Source organism: Scomber scombrus, chromosome 15 (genome assembly GCF_963691925.1).
Source record: "Scomber scombrus chromosome 15, fScoSco1.1, whole genome shotgun sequence".
NCBI lineage: Eukaryota > Metazoa > Chordata > Actinopteri > Scombriformes > Scombridae > Scomber > Scomber scombrus.
This window is the reverse complement of record NC_084984.1, coordinates 3,229,881-3,255,245: the sequence shown is the minus strand read 5'-3', so window position 1 is coordinate 3,255,245 and position 25,365 is coordinate 3,229,881. Positions and strand designations below refer to the sequence as shown.

Genomic DNA, 25,365 nt, shown 5'->3' with positions numbered 1-25,365 from the left:
GGGCTGTGATATGAAGGCTGGTTTGAAGAGTCATTGATCACCCAAACAGCTAAGATTTCCTTCTTTACAGTATTATAGTACTCTGCTGCATCTGGATTAACCCTTTCTCCGCCAGGCTTCATTCTCTATGTCCAGTCAAAACACTTTCCAGTATTTCACACCCCTGGTACATAGCCAGTATTTCATGCCCCTGGTACACCAGCCAGTATTTCACACCCCTGCTACATAGCCAGTATTTCATGCCCCTGGTACATAGCCAGTATTTCACGCCCCTGGTACATAGCCAGTATTTCACGCCCCTGGTACACCAGCCAGTATTTCACACCCCTGGTACACCAGCCAGTATTTCACACCCCTGGTACACCAGCCAGTATTTCACACCCCTGGTACACCAGCCAGTATTTCACACCCCTGGTACACCAGCCAGTATTTCACACCCCTGGTACATAGCCAGTATTTCACGCCCCTGGTACACCAGCCAGTATTTCACACCCCTGGTACATAGCCAGTATTTCATGCCCCTGGTACATAGCCAGTATTTCACGCCCCTGGTACACCAGCCAGTATTTCATGCCCCTGGTACATAGCCAGTATTTCACACCCCTGGTACACCAGCCAGTATTTCATGCCCCTGGTACATAGCCAGTATTTCATGCCCCTGGTACATAGCCAGTATTTCACGCCCCTGGTACACCAGCCAGTATTTCATGCCCCTGGTACATAGCCAGTATTTCACACCCCTGGTACACCAGCCAGTATTTCATGCCCCTGGTACACCAGCCAGTATTTCACGCCCCTGGTACACCAGCCAGTATTTTGCACCCCTGGTACACCAGCCAGTATTTAATTATTCCTCACATCAAGAAACGGTCGCTGAGGATCATGGGTAGACTAATCGAGCCACTTCCGCTATTGTCAGAAACAACACAAACTAAACGTATTCCTCACAATAAAAGGTGAAATATGGTTATAACATTCACCCATCATTTTGTTGAGTTAGCATGGACACTTTCTTGTTTTTGTGTTCAGAAATGTTAAGGATATAAATGAAATGTCGATTATATTTTACTAAGTACTATGTAATATTCATGGATTTGTGGACATTAATTGATTATATTCAATGTACAGTTAAAATTGTGGATAGGACCCACCTCTGTAAACAGAGTACTGGACCTAGTCGGCCAATAAACCCCGCTCAATTTAGTTTTGCTCATTTCAATAAACTTAAAATGTATTATTTTAATAAATATTAAGCTTATTTATGAATGCCTGTACATAATCAGACTTTTAAGGTGCAGATGTGAAATAATCAAGAGCAATTGTAAAGGTTCATTAATGTCATTTGGACAAAGTCTCTCTCTGTTCAGGTGATCAGTATTCAGACAGCTATGGGTTTTTAGGGGATTAGGTCTTTTTTTTTTTTTTTTTTTTAAATAAAACTACTGTTGCTGTGGATTGTGACTAGAGCATTGACCCCGTCTGTTTTGACTGTTCCTTCTTTCCTCCCTTCCTTCCTTCCGTCTGTCCTTCCTCCCTCCGTCCTTCTCTCTTTCTTTCCTCCCCCTACCTTCTTCCCTCCTTCCTTCTTCCTTCCTCCCTCCTTCCACCCTCCTTTCCTTCCCTCCTTCCTTCCTTCCTCCCTCCTTTCCTTCCCTCCTTCCTCCCTCCCTCCTTTCCTTCCTTCTTCCTGCCTTCCTCCCTCCTTCCTTCCTTCCTTCTTCCTTCCTTCCTTCCTTCCTCCCTCCTTTTCTTCCTTCTTCCTTCCCTCTTTCCCTCCTTCCTCCCTCCTTTCCTTCCTTCTTCCTTCCCTCTTTCTCTCCTTCCTCCCTCCTTTCCTTCCTTCTTCCTTCCTTCCTTCCTCCCTCCTTTCTGTCCTTCTTCCTTCCTTCCTTCCTCCCTCCCTCCTTTCCTTCCTTCCTTCCTTCCTCCTTTCCTTCCTCCCTCCTTTCCTCCCTCCCTCCTTTCCTTCCTTCCTTCCTTCCTTCCTTCCTTCCTTCCTCCCTCCTTCCTTCCTCCTTTCCTTCCTCCCTCCTTTCCTTCCTTCCTCCTTTCCTTCCTCCCTCCTTTCCTTCCTCCCTCCTTCCTTCCTTCCTTCCTTCCTCCCTCCTTCCTTCCTCCTTTCCTTCCTCCCTCCTTTCCTTCCTCCCTCCTTCCTTCCTCCTTTCCTTCCTCCCTCCTTTCCTACCTGCTCCCTTCCTTCCTCGACTCGAGGAAAACAGGAGGGTTAACTAAGCCTGTATAAGTGAGACATTTTAAATTCCTATTGAATTTAACAGTCTGGTGAGAGATCTGTCAGTCATTGGTCTGTGTTGTAAATTCCTAGCAAGCTTTACTGTTGTCATATCCACACTGTTACCCCACTATGAGGTCAAGTACAGCCATAACTCACAAAAAAAAAGCTCCAACCTCAAAGTGTAGCGTGGTGTAATTTATTGCCTAAACAAAAATGTGTCTATCACAGCTCAAGGTAATAAAAGTTCTTGCTTTCAGACATAGTTCTGTCACGAGGTCTCTGAATGACTTATGAGCCTGTTCTGACACTGAAGGCCAGTCAGAAGAGGAGGCATTTAATGTTGTCTGAAAAAGTAAAAATGTCTGATTAATCTGGTCCCTCAGAAACAAAGTATTTATTCTCCAGTAGGTTTAATGGGGGAAAAGGCAGGCTGACATTTTCTGCCTTGTGAATACTTTTTTATTTATTTATTTTTTATCGTATTATCTTAGTATGACATACCTGTAAGATTGACCTTTTGGAATATATAGGACACTGCAGAGCTTCCTCTGGTCTTTGTCATTACTTGCAACCCTGGACATCAACAACATGCTGTTTTTCTGGCATTTTACACACAATAGCATCATCTACTGGAACAGGCTGCCTTACTGACATCACACCACCCTCTGAAACTGTTCACTAGAGGGTGCCATATACAAATCCAGTGCAGAAAATGGCATCACAGCACCACACTGCTTTAGTTCACTTAACCCTCCTGTCGTCCTCCCGGGTCAAATTGACCCCACCCCCTTTGACTGTTCCTTCTTCCCTCTTTCTTTAATTTTTCCTTCCTTCTTCCCATCCTCCCCTCTTTCTTTGCTCCCTCCTCCTTCCATCCTTCCTTGCTTCCTTCCTCCTTTCCTTCCTCCCTCCCTCCTTACTCCTTTCCTTCCTTCCTACCTTCCTTCCTTCCTTCCTCCCTCTTTTCCTCCCTCCATCCCTCCTTACTCCTTTCCTTCCTTCCTTCCTTCCTTCATTCCTTCCTTCCTTCCTTCCTTCTTTCCTTCCTTCCTGCCTGCCTGCCTGCCTTCCTTCCTCCTTTCCTCCCTCCTTACTCCTTCCCTTCCTTCCTTCCTTCCTTCATTCCTCCCTTCCTTCTCTCCTTCCTTACTCCCTTCCTTCTCTCCTTCCTTCCTTCCTTCTCTCCTTACTTCCTTCCTCTTTTCCTCCTTCCTCATTTCCTTCCTTCTGTCCTTCCTTGACCTGAGGACAACAGGAGGGTTAAGTCCCCATTATAGGCCGTCATTTCTTGTTTTTCCCAGCAGTACTTTCATAACTTTATGTGCTGAAGCAGTAAAAAGTAACCGATTGAGTCATGGCGTCTCCTTCCACAAAGCATGTCATTGGTTGAGTTATGAGCTAATAAATTAGTTTTGGGATTTGAAAAATGAAATACCAGCAGTAAAATAAAATGTTCCATATGCTGCTTAGAGGTGTTTAAAATATGTAAATACTTGATGACAATAAACAATCAATGACATAAAAACAGATTGAAAATTATAAAATCAGTTTATTCATATAAACAACTACAAAATTCTATTAAATAGGTTTTTCCAGTGGGAGACAAAGTGGTATTACATAATTTCACAAAATCAATATCAAAACACATAAAAACAGATACCAAGTTTATCTGTATTCTTCACATAGCTCTTTTGCTTTGACTGAGTTTATAGAGCTCGCTCTATCTGCAAGAGGAGGCACAACTATCCTGAGAATCGCCTTTTTTTTTTTACATTAACAGTCAAACTCACATGTGCAAGAATATTTCTGAGTTCATTATTCACTGTGTGTATTTGTTTCACGCATAAACTCCCACACAGGAAAGTCCCAAATGGCCTCATATTTACAAAGTATTTGGGAGCTGTGAAGACTAACACTGCATAGATGATTCATTCACACCATCAGAAACATGGGGTATTTTTTTATTATTTCAGAGCTCCCAGGGTGACCGAGTCCTTCCCCTCAGAGGAGTATGTGAGTGAGGATCGTTTTGCAGTGGCGTAGGAGGCATAAGAGGGGACAGAGGAGGTGGAGGAGGAGGGTAAACGAGGCAAGGTGGATGTAGAGGAGGGGAGGGGTTGCGTCTGTCTGTCAGGAGGGCCGTAGGCTGGAGAGGAGGACCTGCCTTTGCTCTGCAGGCTGCTGCTGCTGCTGCTCTGCAGAGGGGAGCTGGATGTTTTTGGGCCTCGGGTCAGAGAAGACGTGGAGGAGCTGGAGAGAGGGGAGGTCCTCATGCCGTAACCGAGGATACCTGTGCTCATAAGGAACTCCCGGGAGCCATAGGCTGGGGGAGTTGGTCCACGGGAGCCCAGAGGTCGGATGTTGTCTGGTGGAAGACTCCGCCTGCTGGGGATGTCATAGATCCCCACATCTGGACCATACAGGGCTTGGGATCTGGCTTGCAGACGCAGCATCCTTTCTCTGTCCTCCATCTCCCGTCTCTCGTGGATAGATGCCATGATGGTTTTTGAAAAGTTGTCATAGCGCACAGCAGCTGTCTTCTGAGGTGTCAAACCCTGTGGCCCTAGATCACGGAGGCTGTCTCGAAGACTCTCTCGTAATGCCAGACCCGAAGGGGTGAGGTCTCGTGATGTTGCGCTTTGGGGTGCAAGGTCCCTTGACATCAGCCCTTGAAAAGCAGGAGAATGGTCTCTTTGAATGAATCCTTGGAAGGAGGGTGAGGGATCCCTGGAGATGAGACCCTGCAAAGAAGGTGAGGGGTCTCGAGGCTGAGGAGACTGTCTGGTGACACCCATAAACACAGGGCTGTAGGTGTGAGGGGACGGACGCTGCACCACAGTCCCATCTGTGCCCAGAGTCATGAAGTGTGGGTGGTAGCCAACCAGAGGGGCCCCTCTCTGAGCCAGGAACTGAGCATCTGTAGGGTTGATGAGGTTATCATAGGAGAGGCTGCTGCTGCTGTGGTTGGCCAGCAGGCTGGAGGATGAAATGATGCCCAGCGGGGGACTGGATCTAAAACCATCAGCATGCATCGCAGGCAACTGGGATTTACTGCCATGGCGGTTGTTGTGTTTGAGGGTGAGCGACATAGAGTTGAGCTGCAGCGAGCTGGCGATGGTGTTGGTCTGGGCATGCAGGCTGCTTCTCGCTGGGCTTACTTTGGACTCAGAGCGGAGGTCAGGACTTCTGTTGTTCCCTTGCTGCTCTGACATCTTCAGCAACTAGACAGCAAAACAAAAAGCAGAAAGCAATGTCTGTCAGACACACAGCAGAGCTTGTATACTGAGGATCACACTCCTACAATATAACAAATTGATATCAGGTTGAAAAGCACCTGCTCTGGAGGAATGGGTGATGATCCTCTGGATATGGCCTCCAGGACTGGCCGTAGCTGTGGCACAGTGGGAATGGATACAGGAATGATGGATTTGGTGTGATGTCCCTTTTCTGAAAACAGAAAACATAGAATACAGAAACCATATTGAAAAATGCACAAATACAGCTCAGCAATCACACTTTGAAGGAGGATCTTAACAGAATCTGCAGACATGAGCATCTATGGTACTATAAACGTGTGTATGCTTTGAAAATACTGAATATATATGTCAGCTATGTCATCCTATAGTACCATCCATGGCAGCTAGTTGGCTTCTCAGCATGCTGTGCTCTGGTTTTGGTGGCAGCGGCGGTGGAGTTTTCAGCTGTTTGATGTCTGACAGCTCGACAGCTCCTGCTGAGGTCCGCTGGCAGGAGGGGGGAAAAAAAACACAGTGATAAAGATCTAATCGTATCCATTGACAGCAGAGGTCACAATCCTTAAATGATGGTGTGCATGGGAAAATATTAAACTGCTCATGCATACTTTAATTTTTAGATCGTGGCACTGTATCCCATTGTCTCTGACTTTCACTGGTCTGTCGATCTCTGGCTTGAGGAAGGGAGGCTGAACATGGACGACTGCTTTCTTATAGGGCCTCGCCATGTACCTGGTGTCACAGGAAAGAGAGAACATGACAGCGGAGTGTTAGTCAACAGGCTTCCTGAATTGCTGAAGATAAAAAAAGTATTAAAAAAATGACCCTCACTTAGGAGAGATGGGACTGCAAACCAGATACTCCAGATTGTTACAACAACCACGTGTAAAAGGATTTACTCCTCCTTGAAACTTCCCAGTTACCTGTTGGGTACATGAAGATATAAAACCACAACTGTTATTATGTTATTGTTCAGATTATCAATCAATCAATCAATCAATCACATTTTATTTATAAAGCGCATTTCATACACAAGGTAAACTCAATGTGCTTCACAACAAATAATCATAATAAAATAACTAACAACACAGTGCAAGGGTAAAACAAGATAAACAAGTCCAATCAAACACACATGTGCACACACCTATACACACACACACACACACACACACACACACACACACACACACACACACACACACATGTGCACAACTTCTTTCCTCCCTCCCTCCTTCTTTCCTTCCCTTCCTTTCTCCCTTCCTTCTTTCCTCCCTCCCTACTTCTCTCTTTCTTTCCTCTGTCCTTCTTTCTGTCTTCCCTCCCTCCTTCCTTCCTTTCCTTCTGTCCTTCCTTCATTCCGTCCTACCTCCCTCCCTTCCTTCTTTCCTTTCCTTCCTTCCTTCCTTCCTTCCTTCCTTCCTTCCTTCCTTCCTTCCTTCCTTCCTTCCTTCCTTCCTCCCTTCCTTCCTTCCTTCCTTCCTCCCTCCCTTCTTTCCTTCCTTCCCTCCTACCTTCCTCCCTCCTTTCTTTCTTCCGTCCTTCGTTCCTTCCTTTTCTTGCTCCCTTCCTTCTTTCCTTTCCTTCCTCCTTTCCTTTCCTTTCCTTCCTCCCTCCTTTCCTTCCTTCCGTCCTCCCTCCTACCTTCCTCCTTTCCTTCCTTCCTCCCTTCCTTCCTTGACTTGAGGACAACAGGAGGGTTAAAGCTTTATAAACCAGGAGGAGGACTTTAAAATCAATTCTCACCCTGATGAGCAACCAGTGCAAAGATTTAAGAACGGGAGTGATGTGTTGATGTTTTTTAGTTCCAGTGAGAATACGTGCGGCTGCATTTTGAATTAGTTGTAACCTGTGAATACTGGATTTTGGAAGGCCGGTGAAAAGGCCATTAGAGTAATCTAATCTGCTTGTTATGAATGCATGGATCATTTTTTCAGAATCGGATTTTGACAGGAAACTTTTTAATTTGTAAATATTTTTGAGATGATAGAATGCTGTTTTTGTAACGTGGTTGATATGAGTTTTTGAAATCTAAATTACTGTCCATTATTATTATTCCCAGATTTCTTGCTGTAGATTTGCTCTCAAGAGACAGATAATTGAGATTTGCTGCAATCGTCTGTCTCTGCTGGAGCTTGTGCACCAAAAATAAGTATTTCTGTTTTGTCTTTGCTTAGTTGTAAAAAGGTTTCTGTCATCCAAAGGTTGATATGGTTTATACACTGAGTGAAGGACTGTATGGGAGATATTGTGATTTAATGAGGGAGGAGAAATTACCAAGGGATACAAAAAACTCCCTGTCTTGTAGGCAGGTTCTGAACCAATTTAGAACTGACCCAGATAGGCCGACCCATCTTTCAAGCCTGTCTATTAAAATGTTATGATCAACCGTGTCGAACGCAGAACTGAGATCGAGTAATACAAGGATTGATATTTGTTTGGAGTCTGTGTTTATATGTAGATCATTTACAACTTTGATAAGTGCTGTTTCAGTGCTGTGGTGAGGACGGAAACCTGATTGATAAATATCAAGAACGCTATTTGAGGTAAGATCATTTTTGAGCTGAATGTAAACAGTTTTTTCAAGTATTTTGCTGAGGAATGGTAAATTGGAGATGGGCCTGTAATTAGCAATGACACATGGATCCAGATTATGTTTCTTCAGAAGTGGATTGATGACAACTGTTTTAAATGATGTGGGAAATATGCCTGATTGAAGCGACCAGTTAATGATGTCTAAGACCTCAGCTGCTAAAATGTAGTTGGAAGAGGATCCAGGCAGCAGGTAGAGGACCTGAGCTGACCAACAATATTACCAAGTTCTGCAAGATTTAGACAGTCAAAGTCCTGGAGAAAGGAGGGAAAGGACGGACGGGTCCATTTTTTATTCTTTTTTAACCATTTTCATCCAGCCAAGTTTCAGGTAGTAGGGTGAAATCTAGACTATTGGTGCAAATAAATCAAACTGACTTGTTCATTGGTGGTGCGTCCTCTGGACACGAGGTACAGGTGGAATCCAGAGAGACCGAGGACTGGGATCAGAAACAGCCCTGATATACTGATCACCACCAAACTGGAAAGACTGTTAAGAAAAACTGCCTCATAATAGTTCGACATAGGTTTAACACATTAATACCAGGGTCAATGACGTATAAGGATTTTCAACAACTCAATGTTAGAATAATAAAAACAAGCATATCTAATGCAGTAGTTCAAACATTCAGAATGTTGTGTACCTGAAGATTCATATTATACATTTGAAAGTGATTTTAGTGGGTTTATCAAGATTAATTGGCACTGGCCTTAAAAAAAGTCATGTGGTGCGACCATGATTCATCTTGAAATATCTTATATAAATAAAAGATCATCATTTACAAAAAATTAAAAATTTAAAAAAAGATGAATCATGGTCGCACCACATGACTTTTTTTAAGGCCAGTGCCAATTAATCTTGAAAAAACCCACTAAAATCACTTAATTTCACATTTGTAATATGAATTTTCAGGTACACAACATTCTGAATGTTTGAAATACTGCATTAGATATGCTTGTTTTTATTATTCTAAAATTGAGTTGTTGCAAATCCTTATACGTCATTGACCCATAGATGCACACACACACTTATTGGGTGTCTACAAGGATACGTGACAGTGCAGTGCAACTTCCACAGTTCATCCATGTGGTGCAGAACGTATATGAGGCCAAAGGTGAAGACGCAGATCATGTGACCTGTCAACGACAACAGAAACAGGAAGAAATATCGGTAGTTTCGCCTCCCGATGCAGTTGTTCACCCAGGGACAGTGATGGTCAAAGTCCTGAGAAGAGATGGTGTAAAAAAGAAAAATCACTCAGTCCGATATCAAATATAACTTGTGAAATATCCACTGCGCTTTCTAACTACACTTTGTTTAATACGGGCTGTCTGAACCCGTTTTCAAATTGCATTTCTACTGAGACTACAAAGGATCTGAGAAAAGGATTAACCTGATTAATGAGATCTCTCTCCCTCCATCACACTCAGTCCATCATTCACTGCAGAAAATCCCACTTTATTGACTCTTGGCAACACAGTCTGCTACACTGCTTTTTTCTCATCTGTCCATCCATGCCCTCTATTTTCTTTATCATTTCTGTTCACGCACTGACCTCCACGCAGTGATCACAGACGCTGCAGTGGGAGCAGCGTGGAGGTCTGTAGAAATGACATGACGCACACCACTTCATCCGCACTTGGACTCCCTTCACATCCACGTTCTTGTACAGCGGAGCACGGAATTCATCGTCCTTGTCCTCGTCCTCGTTCGCTGGAAAGCAATATAAGTGGACAATGAAGCTTCCACAAATACTTTTTTTTCTTTTTTTTTTTTTAAAGGTGATCTCTCATACTGTAAAGCATAACGTCTCTTTGATTACTAACCCATCGGGAGGAGGAAGGAAGGAAGGAAGGAAGGAAGGAAGGAAGGAAGGAAGGAAGGAAGGAAGGAAGGAAGGAAGGAAGGAAGGAAGGAAGGAAAGGAGTAAGTAGGGAGGGAGGAAGGAAGGAAGGAAGGAAGGAAGGAGGGAGGGAGGGAGTAAAGAAGGAAGGAAGGAAGGAAAGAAGGAGTGAGGGAGGAAGGAAGGAAGTAAAGAAAGGAGTAAGGAGGGAGGAGAAAGAGAGGAAGGAAGTAAGGAGAGAAGGAAGGAAGGAAGGAAATGAGTAAGGAGTGAGTGAGGGAGGAAGGAAGGAAGGAAGGAAGAAAGGAAGGAAGGAAAGAAGGAGGAGGGAGGGAGGGAGGGAGGAAGGAAGGAAGGAAGGAAGGAAGGAAGGAAGGAAAGAAGGAAGGAGGGAGGGAGGAAGGAAAGGAATAAGGAGGGAGGGAGGGAGGAAGGAAGGAAGGAATGAAGGAAGGAAGGAAGGAAGGAAAGGAGTAAGGAGGGAGGAAGGAAGGAAGGAAGGAAGGAAGGAAGGAAGGAAGGAAGGAAGGAAGGAAGGAAGGAAGGAAGGAAGGAAGGAAGGAAGGAAGGAAGGAAGGAAAGGAGTAAGGAGGGAGGAAGGAAGGATAACGTCTCTTTGATTACTAACCCATCGGGAGCACACCGGCATCCATGAAGGTTGCCATGGTGAAGTTGGCCAGCACAAAAAGGAAGAGGATGGCACAGCATGGTGGCACAGCAGGGCAGATGGTCACAGCAAGCCATGGGCATCTGAATATACACACACACACACACACACACACACACACACACACACACACACACACACACACACACACAGGACAAAAAAAAAATTAAAAATGATGTCCTGTACTTGCCACTCAAAGCAGAATTCATGCTGCAGTGTGTGAGTGTATGACTGAGTGTATGTGAGCCTTGTAATTATCCAACCCTTAGAAGGCTGAGGTTAACACACATCAGGGCTACAACAAAGATTTTAAGGGATAATCTTCATCCCATTTATTGTGATGGGAGCAAAAAGTAATTGTTTACAGTGGAAGATAATCATGTATTAGTGTGTGTTCACCACAACCCAAGACAAGGGATTAAATGATGGGGTCCCTCCTGGAGAGAATGTCTCTGCACCCTGCAGTAGAGGCAAGACGATAAACCAGGTCTGGACACTTTTTTAAAGGCTGCAACAAAAACTTACTTTCAGTTTTGATTAATCTGCTGATTATTTGATTAATCGTTCAGTCTATAAAATGTCCAAAATAAAGATAAAATATATTCAATTTACGATAAGAGAAAAGCGACAAATCCTGACATTTAAAAACCTTAAACCAGTAAATATTTCACAGTGATAGATGACTTTAACAATCAGTAAATGATTGTTGATTAATTATTTCAAATTACTTTCAAAGCACTTTAAATGTTTTATCTTTCATTTGCACTCTATGTCCTTTTAATGATTTTAAAGCAAATCATTATTTTATGCTGCAACATTATATTTAATGCTCTATTATAGTATTTTAATTTCTCTCTCTTTCTATGTTTCTGTACTTTGTTTTTATTATTAGTGTGTGTGTGTGTGTGTATGTGTGTGTGTGTGTGTGTGTGTGTGTGTGTGTGTGTGTGTGTGTGTGTGTGTGTGTGTGTGTGTGTGTGTGTGTGTTGGGAGGGGGGGGGGGGGTATGTATGTGTTTACTATGATTGGGTTTTATTTAAAGCACATTGAGTTGCCACTGTGTATGAAATGCTCTATATAAATAAGACACGTGTAGTTTTCAAGTGTAACGTAATTTAACATATTGCAGTGTAATATTCATGAGGCCCGGCGCAAACTGTCCCTGATGTACAAAGAAAAAATGTGTGTTTGATTGTCTGATGAAAAACAACTCTGCTCCCCTCCTTCCTTCTTTCCTTCCTTCCTTTCTTCCTTCCCTCCTTCCTTCTTTCCTTCCTTCCTTTCTTCCTTCCTTCCTTCCTTCCTCCCTCCCTCCCTCCTTCCTTCCTTCCTTCCTTCCTCTCTCCTTCCTTCCTTCCTTCCTTCCTTGCTTCCTTCCTTCCTTCCTCCCTCCCTCCTTACTCTTTTCCTTCCTCGCTCCCTCCTTCCTTCTTTCCTTCCTTCCTTTCTTCCTTCCTTCCTTCCTTACTCCCTCCCTCCTTCCTTCTTTCCTTCCTTCCTTTCTTCCTTCCTTCCTTCCTTCCTTCCTTCCTCCCTCCCTCCCTCCTTCCTTCCTTCCTTCCTTCCTTCATTCCTTCCTTCCTCCCTTCCTCCCTCCTTACTCCTTTCTTTCCTCCCTCCCTCCCTCCTTCCTTCTTTCCTTCCTTCCTTTCTTCCTTCCTTACTCCCTCCCTCCCTCCCTCCTTCCTTTCCTTCCTTTCTTCCTTCCTTCCTCCCTCCTCCTTCCTCCTTCGTTCTCTTCCTTCCTTCCTTCCTTCCTCCCTCAACTCCTTCCTTCTTTCCTTCCTTCCTTTCTTCCTTCCTCCTTCCCTCCCTCCCTCCTTCCTTCTTTCCTTCCTTCCTTTCTTCCTTCCTTCCTTCCTTCCTTCCTCCCTCACTCCTTACTTCATTTCCTTCCTTCTTCTCTCCTTCCTTTCTTCCTTCCTTCCTCCCTCACTCCTTACTCATTTCCTTCCTTCCTTCCTTCTCTCCTTACTTCCTTCCTCTCTTTCTCCCTCCCTCCTTACTCCTTTATTTCCTTCCTTCCTCCCTCCCTCCTTCTTTCCTTCCTTCCTTCCTTCTCTCTAACTGCTCACAGTTATGTAGACATACATTACCATTAGCTATAGAAACTGACGAGAAAAAGATGTGATTTAGGTGAGAATGAAGACAAAATAGCACTATTTAGTAAAATGTGCTTCATTTCTTGGTGAGTTTTTTGGGAAGCTTTTGGTTGGCTGATTTTATCTGTAGAGCTCGGTACAGAAGACCAGGTTCTTTGTTTGCAATGTAAAATGAAAAAGGTTGTTCTCGTCTATGTCTATGACAAATGTTTTGTAAGTCCATGTGGGCCAGCAGGCACTTGTATGTATGTACGTATGACACAATAACTACGCAAGGCAGCAGTTTATTTTTTATAGCACCTTATCTTACACAAGGGTCATTAGAAGTGCTTGACAGGCAAAAGATATGAAAACATAAAAAGAGATTCAAGTGTAAAATAAGATAAATAAAAGTCAGACAAGTTTTTTATAATAATGCAGACATGTCATTAAGACCTAATTAATAAAATAAAGAGAGCAGTCGTTAGCGTTGTCTTAAAAATGGCTGCAGCTGAGGCAAATCAGGGCTGCATAATCACTAAAGGCTGTTTCACCACCTTTGGTTTGAACTTTGAGTACCACTAACTGACGGTCCCTGCAGGTTTGAGAGGCCTAAGCAAAACATATCTGTGATGTATTTTGGGCTAAGACCGTTGAGTGACTTATAGACAATAAGCAGGGCATGAAATCAATTCTATATTTAAATGTTTTATTGGTAAGGTCAGTGCTTGACACAAAGTTTCTCATTATAGATGCCAGAAGACTGCAAAAACTCACTAGTGGTTTAGGACTATATTTATTAATCCTGTTATGTTATGAAAACCTGAAAGTGTTTGGAAGATTGTAAAGATGCACAAAGATGACAAGATGGTCTGAGGTTAATGTGTAAATAATTCAAAGTGAGAGCAATAAGAATATTGAACAAAGCAGGTTATTATGATCACAACAATGCAATGTTCATAAAATCACAGACACTGAAATTTTGGGATCTAGTAGAGTTCAAAACCTGCACAAATTCTGTATAAAGCACATTATAAATTACTTCCTGGCCATATACAAAAAAACTTTATTGATAGAGAAGGAGGATACGATCTGAGAGGGAGAAAAGAGATTTTTCATTTTGGAAAGATACAGTCTTGACGGTGGGGAATGATTTTTGGGACTAATGTTAAATATTTATTTTGCTTGATATTTGGCTGAAGTATATCCTTCCTTCCTCCCTCCACTCCTTACTCATTTCATTCCTTCCTTCCTTCTCTCCTTACTTCCTTCCTCTCTTTCTCCCTCCCTCCTTACTCCTTTCTTTCCTTCCTTCCTTCTCCCTCCTTCTTTCCTTCCTTCCTTCCTTCTTTACTCCCTCCCTCCCTCCTTCCCTTCCTTCCTCCTCCCTACTTCTCCTTTCCTCTCCCTTCCTCCTCCCTTCCTCCTGTCCTTCCTTGACCTAGGACAATATTTGCTGAGTATGTACATGTAGGTGTGTGTATATGTGTGTAGATGGCATGTATGCTTGTTTGTTTATGTATAGGTAATGTATATACATATATTTACATGTATGGTTTTAAGGTTAGGGCATCTATACGCTTGTAGCTTCAGCCCTGACCCTTTCGATCGGCCATTTTTTTTATTTTTTTTTTTGCTGATCGAAATAAAACTCAGAAAACCTGTTGAAACTGGTGAAATTGGTGTTAAATTAGATTTCTAAAGATTTAAAAAAAAAAAAAAAACATTTGTCACAATTAGGGAATTATGCAATGATAACAATAACTAATGTAAACTGTCTGTCAGGATTTTAACCAGTGGAGAACCTTTTGTGTATTTGGTTAAAATCTTAGAAAACCTTGTGTCTTATCTTTTCATTCGATTGTGAATTATACCGAATGGGTGTATGATTAATATATCACTACTGTGTGAGATTAGAGGAGGGGCGGTGTAATCAGGTTACAGTGGTAGACAGACCACTGGATTATATTAACAGTGTTTGATTGGACATCACATGTTTAACCTATATATACTGTATGGGAATGTTTGATGTGAATAATGTGAATAATCAAATGTTACAGTTGCCAATAGCATCAGGTGTTCTCTCTGACTGTTATAACCAGTATAAAACCAGTGTAACCAGTGTCAGCATGAGGAAAATGTGTAAAATTGATTACATTGATACATTTTCCAGTAAATTAAAAAAAAAATTTCTTCAATATGACTCCGTGGCAAGTGATTAAACACGAAGTCTGATCAAACGTGAAAACACCAACAAAATGAAGAGTCATCCGCCTCAATTATGCACTTCATCCAGCGCAATCCCCAAACCTCCCCCCGCTGGTTTTAGGCTATGGGGGAGGGGTTCCCCTCCTGAGAGGAACGCCTGCTGATGCCATGCCAGCTGCAAACCCAGTAATCCTGGATTAGGAACTCTGGATTACAGGCCGTTTCTGCCAGTCCAGTCCATTGTGAGATCCTCACATTAGATGCTAAACACACAGAGCTGACCATATATCACCATATATCAAACATCACAATACAATATACAGCACATACCATGACATGAATATAATGGATTCACTACTAGTGATCTATAACTGTACATGATGGTACAGTCTTTGTTCAGTAGATGAGAAAACACTGAAAATGGGACAAGCACGTCTTCTAAGATTTGACCAAATATAGCTCAATGAAGTTATGAGAACCTTAAAGAAGCAGTAAATGTGTGACAAAAAGATTATGGAGCATAATATGATCCCCACCCTGAGGCTTCTGCTCAGGATTTGTGTTCAACTTCCTTTCACTGAACATGGTCACGACTGACATGTGCTTAGACTGTCATAGCTGATCAGTGACATTAAGCTGTGTAACCCGAGCTGGTCAGTTATTTATTATTGATTAATCTGCAGATTAATTCTTCTATGAAATGTTTTTTTTAATCATTTCTAAGAAGCAATGGTGATTTCTTGAATGTTCTGTTTTGTCTGACTAACAGTCCAAAACCTTAAAATATTCAATTTACTCTTATATATGACTAACAAAACAGCAAAACGTCACATTTGACTGGCAGAAATCACAAAATGTTGAGCAATTTTGCTTGAAAAATGACTGAAACGATTAATCAATTAGAAAAATAGTCGTCAATCAGGATTAATCATTTAATTGTTGGAGCTCTACAACCCTTCATCTCACAACACTGTAAAAGATCTTTAAATTAAATTGAAGTGAAGCCAACTAAAACTGTGCTAAATAATGATTTTCATTATTGATTCTGATTTACTGTTAAATTACACACACAAAGCTTTGAAATATGTGTTTAAAAAAAAGATAAAATAGAATATAAGGTACCATGCAAAATTAGCCAAGAACAAATAAATTATTTCCGCTGCAGATGAGACAGAGAAAGCAAAAAATGGGAATGTGTAAGAAATCATTTGGGTGATTTCTTAAGCCTCCATCATTCGGTCCGAGACCATCTGGACCGCAGGGAGAGACAGTTCATTACGCTGCGTGCATGGCAAGACAAACCCCCACCTAATGAAAGAGCCCAGGCAGAGCTGTATTAAAACACACAAAAAACAGTAAGCTGCTCTGCAATCTGCACACTGCTCTCATCCCCACACTGGGTCAGTGGCACAGCAGACACCGTGCAGTTGATCAAGCAGCAGGTTCACTACTAACTGCTTTTTGTGAAATATTGTCACAGTTATATAAATGACATCACTGCCATGTAATCCTGTCAGATTTCTAGATATACCATCAGTACAGAAAACACTGGTTGTGAATTAATTTCTACAGACTATACTATAAATCTCTACATAGGCATGCGCTCGTAGGGTTTTTTTTCATATGATCTGTTGCTCGTGCCATCAATTTTTCATCATTCCTGTCCTCGCTATGTACCATCCAGTAAAGATGCAATTTAGGATTGCCAGCTGTGAACAAATAATATATAAAAAAAGATTGATTTGAGCGGTTGGACGATGCAAACAAAGCCGTTTCAGCTTTAACCCTCCTGTTGTCCTCAGGTCAAGGAAGGAGAGGAAGAAGGAAGGGAGGAAGGGAGGAAAGAAGGAAGGAAGGAATGAGGAAGGGAAAGGAGTAAGGAGGGAGGGAGGGAGGAAAAAGAGGAAGGAGGGACAGAAGGGAGGAAGGAAGGAAAGGAGTAAGGACGGAGGGATGGGAGGAAGGAAGGAAGGGAAGGAAGGAAGGAGGGAAGGAAGGGAGGAAGGAAGGAAGGAAGGAAGGAAGGAAGGAAGGAAGGAAGGAAGGAAGGAAGGAAAGGAGTAAGGAGGGAGGGAGGGAGGAAAAGAGGAAGAGGGACAGAAGGAAGGAAGGAAGGAACGAAGAAGGGAGGAAGGAAGGAAAGGAGGTAAGGAGGGAGGAAGGAAGGAGGAAGGAAGGAAGGAAGGAAGGAAGGAAGGAAGGAAGGAAGGAAAGGAGTAAGGAGGGAGGGAGGGAGGAAAAGAGGAAGGAAGGAAGGAAGGAAAGGAGTAAGGAGGGAGGGAGGGAGAAAAGAGGAAGGAGGGACAGAAGAAGGAATGGAAGGAAGGAACGAAGGAAGGAGGAAGGAAGGAAAGGAGTAAGGAGGGAGGGAGGAAAAGAGGAAGGAAGTAAGGAGAGAAGGAAGGAGGAAGGAAAGGAGGAAGGAAGTAAGGAATGAAGTGAGGAAGTGAGGAAAGAAGTATGGAAGAGGAGGGAGCAAAGGAAAGAGGGAAGGAGGGGAAAAACGAAGGACAAATTAAAGAAAGAGGGAGGAAGGAAGGAAGGAAGAAGGAACAGTCAAAAGAGACGGGGTCAATTTGACCCGGGAGGACGACAGGAGGGTTAAATCACTGCAAAGAGTGATCATAAATATAGATATATATCTCAAATATTGAATTTCCATAATAAGCTCAGCTAAGGGAATTTCAAGGCTTATACTTCAAAAGACTATTTCAACACTTCAGCTGATATTTCACCTCCTTCAAATGTTTCAATTTAAACTGCAACTCCCATACAATATTTAACTTGCAAAGAAATTATGACATTTTTTAACCTGTTTAAAGTCTTTCAACCTGCATTTTTCAGCATATTTGCAGTATTTCAGTATTCTGAATACAGTAGTAGTTCACTAGCAGAGGGGAACATTTCAGCAAGGGACATTTTTTCTCAGTCTTTTTCTGAGGTCTGTGGGTATTTGTTGGGGCGTAGGTGTTCTGCTTGAGTTTAACCAATGCAACCAAACCATAAGCGCTAACCCCAAACACGAGTTCAACGTGAAGAAGAACAAAAGCAGGAAGCCGGCAACTGATGAGTTTTATCAGGCAACAAGGAGACAAAAGAGCCGCCAGCAATTTTAAAAAGGTCGTTTTCTGACTCCACCAAACCTGCAGTGGAAAAAAAGAAATGGAGGCATTGCATGTTTGCACTACTAATGTGCAAAGAGTCAGACACTGTATGTACAAAACACAATAGTTTAGACTTAAAATGAAGCTGTGAAGTTTCAGGATATTAATATTAATACGGCAGTGCCTGTATGTGACTGCATTTGACAGGAGAGGACTCGAAGCCTGACTACTGTAGCTGGCATTCACTGACTTTCCCATGATTCACAGTAACCAGGGCGAAGGCCAAGGTGACGTTATGGCAGATGACAAGCGATGTCTCTTTGACTCAGCGTTACCAAGGCGGAGCCGAACAGATCATGGCACCTGTCCATCTCTGCTTTTTGGAGGAAAAGGGGGGGTGACTGCAGCTGCTGACTTGGCAGATTTGCAGAGTATTAAACAAATGATCACTCATATCAGACGACCGTTACAACCGAGAAAACAGAGCGCCTGCCAGGGAAAATATTTCAGACTTCCTGCTGAATGTCGAAGTCTACTGTACGAACTTCCAGATTACTGTATAAGTGCAAAAATATTGAGCTAGTGGGGAACGAGGGGTTAGTACTCTAGACACAGGACAAGTTAAACTGCAGACATCAAAGCTAAATATAATACTGCTGCTCAGTTAGCACAGGTTTTTAATTATTTTTTCTAAAGATGGATTTACAGTAGTGAGAGAGACACACACTGTGGAGTCGTTTCTGAGCCATGAGGTCAGAACATTTTAAGATCCATTCTACTGGGCTGTGTTAATTAAAAGGATTTTTAGGCTAAATTTCAGCTAAAAAATCCTCATCCCATAAGAAGCAGAGTCATAAACTGTTCATTTAATCTTTTGTAGTGTCCTGGTTTTTGCAGGTTTAGCATTGCAGTCCCAATTAAAGGAGTCCCTGTTTCAACCCATCATGTCAGCAGGCCATTGATTTTTTTTCATCTCAGTATATATATATGGAGTTTCTCAACCTTTACTGGTCTGGGAGCCTGTCTTTGTGTACAGGAAGTCCCAAAAGTCTCACAGCAATTAAGACAGCCGTGACATTGTCTGATGAATATGAATGTGACATAAAAAAGCTCAAAGTAGTCTAAAATGATTCCAAGCTTTGAACCCATTTCAGTACTTTGTATAATAATAATAATAATAATACAATATAATGATGTACAGAACCATTGAGGACACCGAGGTCATGTCCTCGGTATTTTTTTCTTAAAGTTTCGTTTAATTGTGAAAAGTGAAAATAGCCGATGAGACAATTATCCTAGCATCAACGGACCGTCATGTGACACGTACTTGAAGATTCTGCTGCCATGTCAAAGCTAAAGTATCCGGCTATAGCCAGCGGTGGAGTGAAGCCTTGAAATCGCCAGAAATATGTTTATGTCTACATTTGTGAATTGGACTTGACCCGATTTTGCAAACTGTTCATTCATTGGACGAGCCCTTTTCTCCCAGCATGCTTTGCTCCATTCCACATTTTAAGAACAAACTAAGAAAATAATATATTGCAGTTATTATAATTTTTACATATACAACCGTGGAAGTTGTAGAATACTGAAATAGGAGTTGATTTAAGTTGCACAATTGGAAATAATAAGAAAGAACTGGAGCATAAGAATGACCATGACTGAGAAATGCACAACAAGAAAGCGTTATATAAATACATCATGGAGTAAACCAAACAGTCATATAAATTGTGGTCTTATTTTTGACCTCGGTATTTGAAAATTCCTGGCTACGGCCTTGGATGGAAGTACTGTGCATCAATGCATCAGATTCCTACAACCACAGCTGTACAGAGGAGACAACCTCAAAACTGTCTGGTATACCTAAACATTTCTAAACTAAAAAAACTGTACACCATTTTTTTTTTTACATCTGTGCTGCGTCTACAACATCTGATAGTAAATTCAAAGATTCCACACTCCCAGATGGGGGGGGGGTTTCACATGGCATTGGCCATAGGATCCTAATCCCATACTCCCAATCTGGTGTCAGATTCCAGCAGAAACGGTGCACGGCTGGAGAATACAGGAGAAACTAGGACAGATATGGCTACGGAGGTCAAGGGTCAGAAGACTAGCATAGAGCTGATGAGGTGGGTGGAGGGGGGGGGTATCAGAGGGAGTTACATGTTGAAATTAGGATGCTTTAATATCTGACACAGGTCTGCTTGTTTTGTCTGTTGAATATACATTATATTATAATACAGAGATATAAGTCTAACCTATATACTATAGTCATCATTTAAATTGGATTTTCATGGTATTACAGGATGTAACAATGTATTTTCCTGCATGCCAATTGAATGAGGCTTGAGTGGAGTCTTTTCAATCTACCACTAGTTTTGTCTTTCCTCACAAATAGGTCAAAACACAAAAGCTGAAATAAACCATTAAGACAAATTTTCAAAACGGCCAAATTACAATCAGATCCTGACACGAACCAGGTTTAAAAGCTTTCGCCCGCTGCATATTTGATTTCTCCCAGATGCATTTATGACACATGTGGGTCAAAATGACATGTTGATACATGTTGATTGTGGGTGGCTTATCCCCTAAACTGTGCTTACAGTACACTGAGTCCTAAGGGTGCACTGGGCAGGCACCCAGACTATCCCACACTGTGAGCCAACCAGGTCAGATGTGGGCCGCCCCTGGTGGGTCTGCCAGCAGTGCAGTCAGTGAAGAAACAGCAGCGAGGGTTCACTTTTTTTATGTATTTGTTTCTTCAAATTAATAGTTTTGAGTTTTTAAAAAATGAGAATAAAATTGTTCAGCTTAATAAATGTTTTTGCTCTGAATTGATTAATATTTAAGGATGCCAGATAAGGTCGTGCCCAATGTTTTAAACATTTTATAATCTCAAAATCCAATTGCACACGCAAAAAAAAAAAAAAAAAAATCCTATTTGAATGAAATGAGAGGAAACCAGATGCATGGTGGATGAATAACTAAGCGATGGATGGATGGGTGCATCGATGGATTCTCCATGGAGAAAAAAAAATGCATGAGCAACTTCTCATTTCTTGTTTAAAGCTACTTACGTGAAGACGAAGAACAGAGAGGTAGAGCCGACCAGGAGGCAGGCGGCCGTGCACACCGGGATGAAGGCGCTGGGTTTCAGCGAGTCGGCGCCGCTGGTGGGCATCCTGTCCTCTCCGCACTCATCAGTGTCTCATACGAACCAGACAGCACACATGCACCGGAGAAGTGCTCGTTTGTTTGTTTGTAAATGTTTGTGACAAATCCCTTCATCAACCTGAGAGCGCTGGAAAACGAAAATCATAGTCGAAAGGAGGAAAAAAGGAAAAAAAAAGACAGAAAGCCAATAATAGCCCGCAGCTCCCTGTTCACTCCCGCATCCCGTCCGGTCTGTCCCGCAGGCAGCAGCGCACAGATGCCGCCTCCGGTTTATCCCCAAGGTGGAGCTTTTACTCATGAATGACGTGATACCACTACACTACACTACACGACACAACACTACACTACACTACACAACATTACACAACAATGCACTACAATACACAACACTACACTACACAACACTACACTACACTACACAACATTACACAACACTACATTACACTACATTACATTACATTACACTACACTACACTACACTACACTACACGACACTACACAACACTACACGACACTACACAACACTACACTACACTACACTACACAACATTACACAACAATGCACTACACTACATTACACAACACTACACTACAATACACTACACGACACGACACTACACAACACTACACTACACAACATTACACTACACTACACAACATTACACTACACTACACAACATTACACAACACTACATTACACTACATTACATTACATTACACAACACTACACTACACTACACTACACTACATTACACTACACGACACTACACGACACTACACAACACTACACAACACTACACAACATTACACTACAATACACTACATTACACTACATTACATTACATTACACTACATTACACAACACTACACAACACTACATTACACTGCACTACACTACACAACACTACAATACACTACATTACACTACATTACACTACTCTACATTACACAACACTACATTACACTACACTACACTACATTAAACTACATTAAACTACACTTCATTACACAACACTACATTACACAGTGCTATAAAAGGCTGGTTTATTACAATCAGGGTCACTAAGGGTAAATTGAGTCTGCAGGCTGATGCATTGAAAGTATTCTATCAGCGGATAACCAAAACTATATATAAGATGAACCCCTTTTTTCACAGCGCCACAGCAAACCTTCAATTATATCACCATAAAACAGGTGGACTCCTATTGCACCCACTGCTCCCTGGACTGGAGGCCAACACCAAGATAAAACTGTAAATAACCCTCCTGTTGTCCTCGAGTCAAGGAAGGAAGGGAGGAAGAAGGAAAGGAGGGAGGAAGGAAGGAAAGGGAGGAAGGAGGGAGGGAGGGAGGAAGGGAGGAAGAAGGAAGGAGGGACGAAGGAACGAAGTAAAGGAGGGAGGAAGGAAGGGAGGAAGGAGGAAGGGAGGAAGGGAGGAAGTAAGAAGGAAGGAAAGGAGGAAGGAACGGAGTAAAGGAGGGAGGAAGGAAGGAAGGAAGGAAGGAGGGAAGGAAGGAAAGAAGGAAGGAAGGAAAGAAGGAAGGAGGGAGGGAGAAAGGAAAATAGGAAGGAAGGAAAGAATGACAGAAGGACAGAGGAAAGAAGGTAGAGGGGAAGGTAGGGTGGAGGAAAGAAAGAGAGAAGGAGTGAGGGAGGAAAGAAGGAAGGAAGAAAAAGGGATGGAGGAAGGAAAGAAGGGAGGAAGGAAGGAGGGAAGGAAAGGAGGGATGAAGGAAGGAACAGTCAAAACAGATGGGGTCAGTTTGACCCGGGAGGACGACAGGAAGGATAAACACTATACTAAATATACCAATGTAAAACAAACTGCAACCAGCCCTTTGCTTATGCATTGAACACAATACATGTTAATTTTTGAGGTTGTATTTTATTGTAATTTATCAGTGGACTGAGAGCTTTCACTGGTGGCTTTTTAGGGACTTTGGGTGTTCAGATTCAACTCTGTATTTTCTCTTCCTTCATTCAGATAATACACTACTGGGGGAAGTGACTCTTTGTCTCATTGGGACTACATAATGAAGGCTCCACGAGGGAAAAAACATAATGGTTGAACATGGTTTGATCTTTACACTGTGATTGGGCTTGGGCTTCTTAACCTCCTATAAAATGCCCAGTCCAACCAAATCATCCTTCCCACATTACAAAGCCTGAGAAACTGTGAGAGTTGTGAGACTGTCTAACTTCTTTCATCTCTAAGAAGTGAAGATAAAGTGAAGTCGTCACCTGATCCTGTGAATCGATGGATGCAGAAGAGTTGATTGAATCCATCATTAGAGCATTCATGTTCCTTGCAGGGATCCTGGGAAATAATCTATTGGCTATACGCTCCCTACCCAGGCAGAAATCTGGGATCCGCACAAATGAAGTCCTCTTCATCAACCTGGCTGTCTCCAACCTCATCACCAACTGTTTGGTGGACCTGCCCGACACCATGGCAGATTTCGCTGGACGATGGTTCCTGGGGGAAACCTTCTGTGGCGTTTTTCGTATTTCTGCTGACCTGTCTGAAACCAGCAGCATCTACACGACGTTCTTCATCAGTGCTTTCTGGCACCAGAAGCTGGTCGGCTCCCTGAAACACGGAGGTGCACCGGTACGGCTGGACAGCTTGTACCTGGTGGCCCGTCTGCTGGCTGGGAGCTGGACCGTGGCTGTGGTCTTCAGCATACCACACTTTTTCTTTGTCAAAGTGGAGGGGGGAAATGAGAGCCACGAAGACTGCCTAGATGTCTTCCCTAATGCAATCGCCAGGCAAACATATGAGATCTTTTACCTCACCTTGGCTAATGCGCTCCCTATTGCTGGGATTGTATTTGCCAGTATCCAAATTGTCATTACTCTGCTTAAAAACCAGCGGCGGATAAGAGGTCATAACTTTGACGCCACCAAGGGAATGGTTAAAGATGAAAACAAGGGTCTGGGAGCAATCAGCACTGTTTCTGTATCAGACACCTTAAAAGATCAAAAACATTCTGCATCTTTAACCAGCGTTTATACAGGCAGGCCTGCTTCTTCCTGTGCAAATGCAGGTCTGACAGGTCACAGCAGAGTTGGAGCTCGGGCAAATCTTTCAAGGCCCAGTCCGATGCCAGCTAAGCCCAGTCCGAGCTCAGGCACTCAGGTGAGGGCAGCTAAGAGTGTGGTGGCCGTAGCTAGCGTGTTCTTGGTCTGCTGGCTGACTCATCTCTTTCTGCGCATCACCAACAGCATCCACACCTCATCAATAGTGGTGGAGGTGGCCAGCTATGTTGCAGCGTCCTACACCTGCATCATCCCTTACATATTCCTGTACGGAGTGAAAAAGCTTTCTTTCTCATGCAAAAGGTAGAAATGGACTCTGACAATTTCTCAGTTTTTTTACTGTTGGAATTGTCACAGCCCCTTTGGATGTCCTTTGGGCCTGTGCTGGGTACTCTGGTGTGTCTCTCTTTCTTTGTGTCTCTCTCTTTAGATCCTGATTGGTTGAAGCACGGGGCTCTGATTGGAGACAACTACATATACCTGGCCAGTGTCGTGTGGGGGTTGATAAAAGCCCCGTCTCTCATTTGGTCGGTCTCTCTTCCTGAGGACAGCAGCACCTTTTTGTTCTGTTGGAGTTACTCTTTTGTTCAGTTATTCTTTTGTTGCATATTCAGTTTAGTGGTTTGGATTATTGTAAATTAATTAAATATTTATTTGGTACCTCTTAAAACCGTGTGCTTCCTCTGTTTTGACACGGCTTTTGAGCCAGGTCGTGTCGGAATCAATACATGTTTTATGTATGTGTTATCTGGTTTTGGAAGACCCGATCTTCACTGTTTATGTGTTCAAATCTAATTTCCAAGTGGTCTCATATCCACACATTTTCCTCCCGTGTTATTCAGCTGTCCAACACATTATCTGCAGTAGTAGTACATCAATGTTTATTCTTCCCCATTTGTTGCTACTGTTCTACTTAACACTTCATTCAAATCTATCAGAAATGGCCTCTGAAAAACACATGCATTGCTTGAAAAAAGCATTAAACAGCTGCAGCTCATTCAGAACGCTGCAGCTCGAGTTTTGACCAGAACAAAGAGATCGGAGCACATTACTCCAGTTCTAAAGTCTTTACACTGGCTCCCAGTCAGCTATAGAATAGATTTTAAAGTTCTGCTACTGGTCTACAAATCACTGAATGGTTTAGGTCCAGAATACATGAATGACATGTT

General features: G+C 42.6%; 2 protein-coding genes across 2 annotated transcripts; one reads left to right on the top strand and one right to left on the bottom strand.

Moving 5' to 3' along the window:
• Positions 1 to 4,197: 4,197 nt before the first annotated feature.
• Positions 4,198 to 21,164, bottom strand: zdhhc8a (zinc finger DHHC-type palmitoyltransferase 8a). Its single transcript, XM_062434885.1, has 10 exons — positions 21,061 to 21,164; positions 10,549 to 10,670; positions 9,633 to 9,790; positions 9,129 to 9,301; positions 8,455 to 8,557; positions 6,319 to 6,410; positions 6,096 to 6,219; positions 5,862 to 5,976; positions 5,568 to 5,680; positions 4,198 to 5,454 (listed from the first exon to the last, which is right to left on the bottom strand). Exons 1-10 carry the CDS (start codon positions 21,162 to 21,164, stop codon positions 4,198 to 4,200), a joined length of 2,361 nt encoding a protein of 786 aa, XP_062290869.1.
• Positions 21,165 to 23,414: 2,250 nt separating this feature from the next.
• LOC133995520 (rhodopsin) lies at positions 23,415 to 24,503 on the top strand. Its single transcript, XM_062434941.1, has one exon. The coding sequence runs from the start codon at positions 23,415 to 23,417 to the stop codon at positions 24,501 to 24,503; it is 1,089 nt and encodes a 362-aa protein (XP_062290925.1).
• The last annotated feature ends 862 nt before the right edge of the window (positions 24,504 to 25,365 follow it).

Excerpts from the sequence above, each read along its gene's own strand:
- zdhhc8a (XM_062434885.1), bottom strand. The coding sequence starts at position 21,164 with ATGCCCACCAGCGGCGCCGACTCGCTGAAACCCAGCGCCTTCATCCCG. Across the intron at positions 10,671-21,060 it reads TCTCTGTTCTTCGTCTTCAC|ATGCCCATGGCTTGCTGTGA; the intron begins GTAAGTAGCTTT and ends GTGTATATTCAG. Across the intron at positions 5,455-5,567 it reads CACCCATTCCTCCAGAGCAG|TTGCTGAAGATGTCAGAGCA; the intron begins GTGCTTTTCAAC and ends TTTGCTGTCTAG.
- LOC133995520 (XM_062434941.1), top strand. The coding sequence starts at position 23,415 with ATGGATGCAGAAGAGTTGATTGAATCCATCATTAGAGCATTCATGTTC.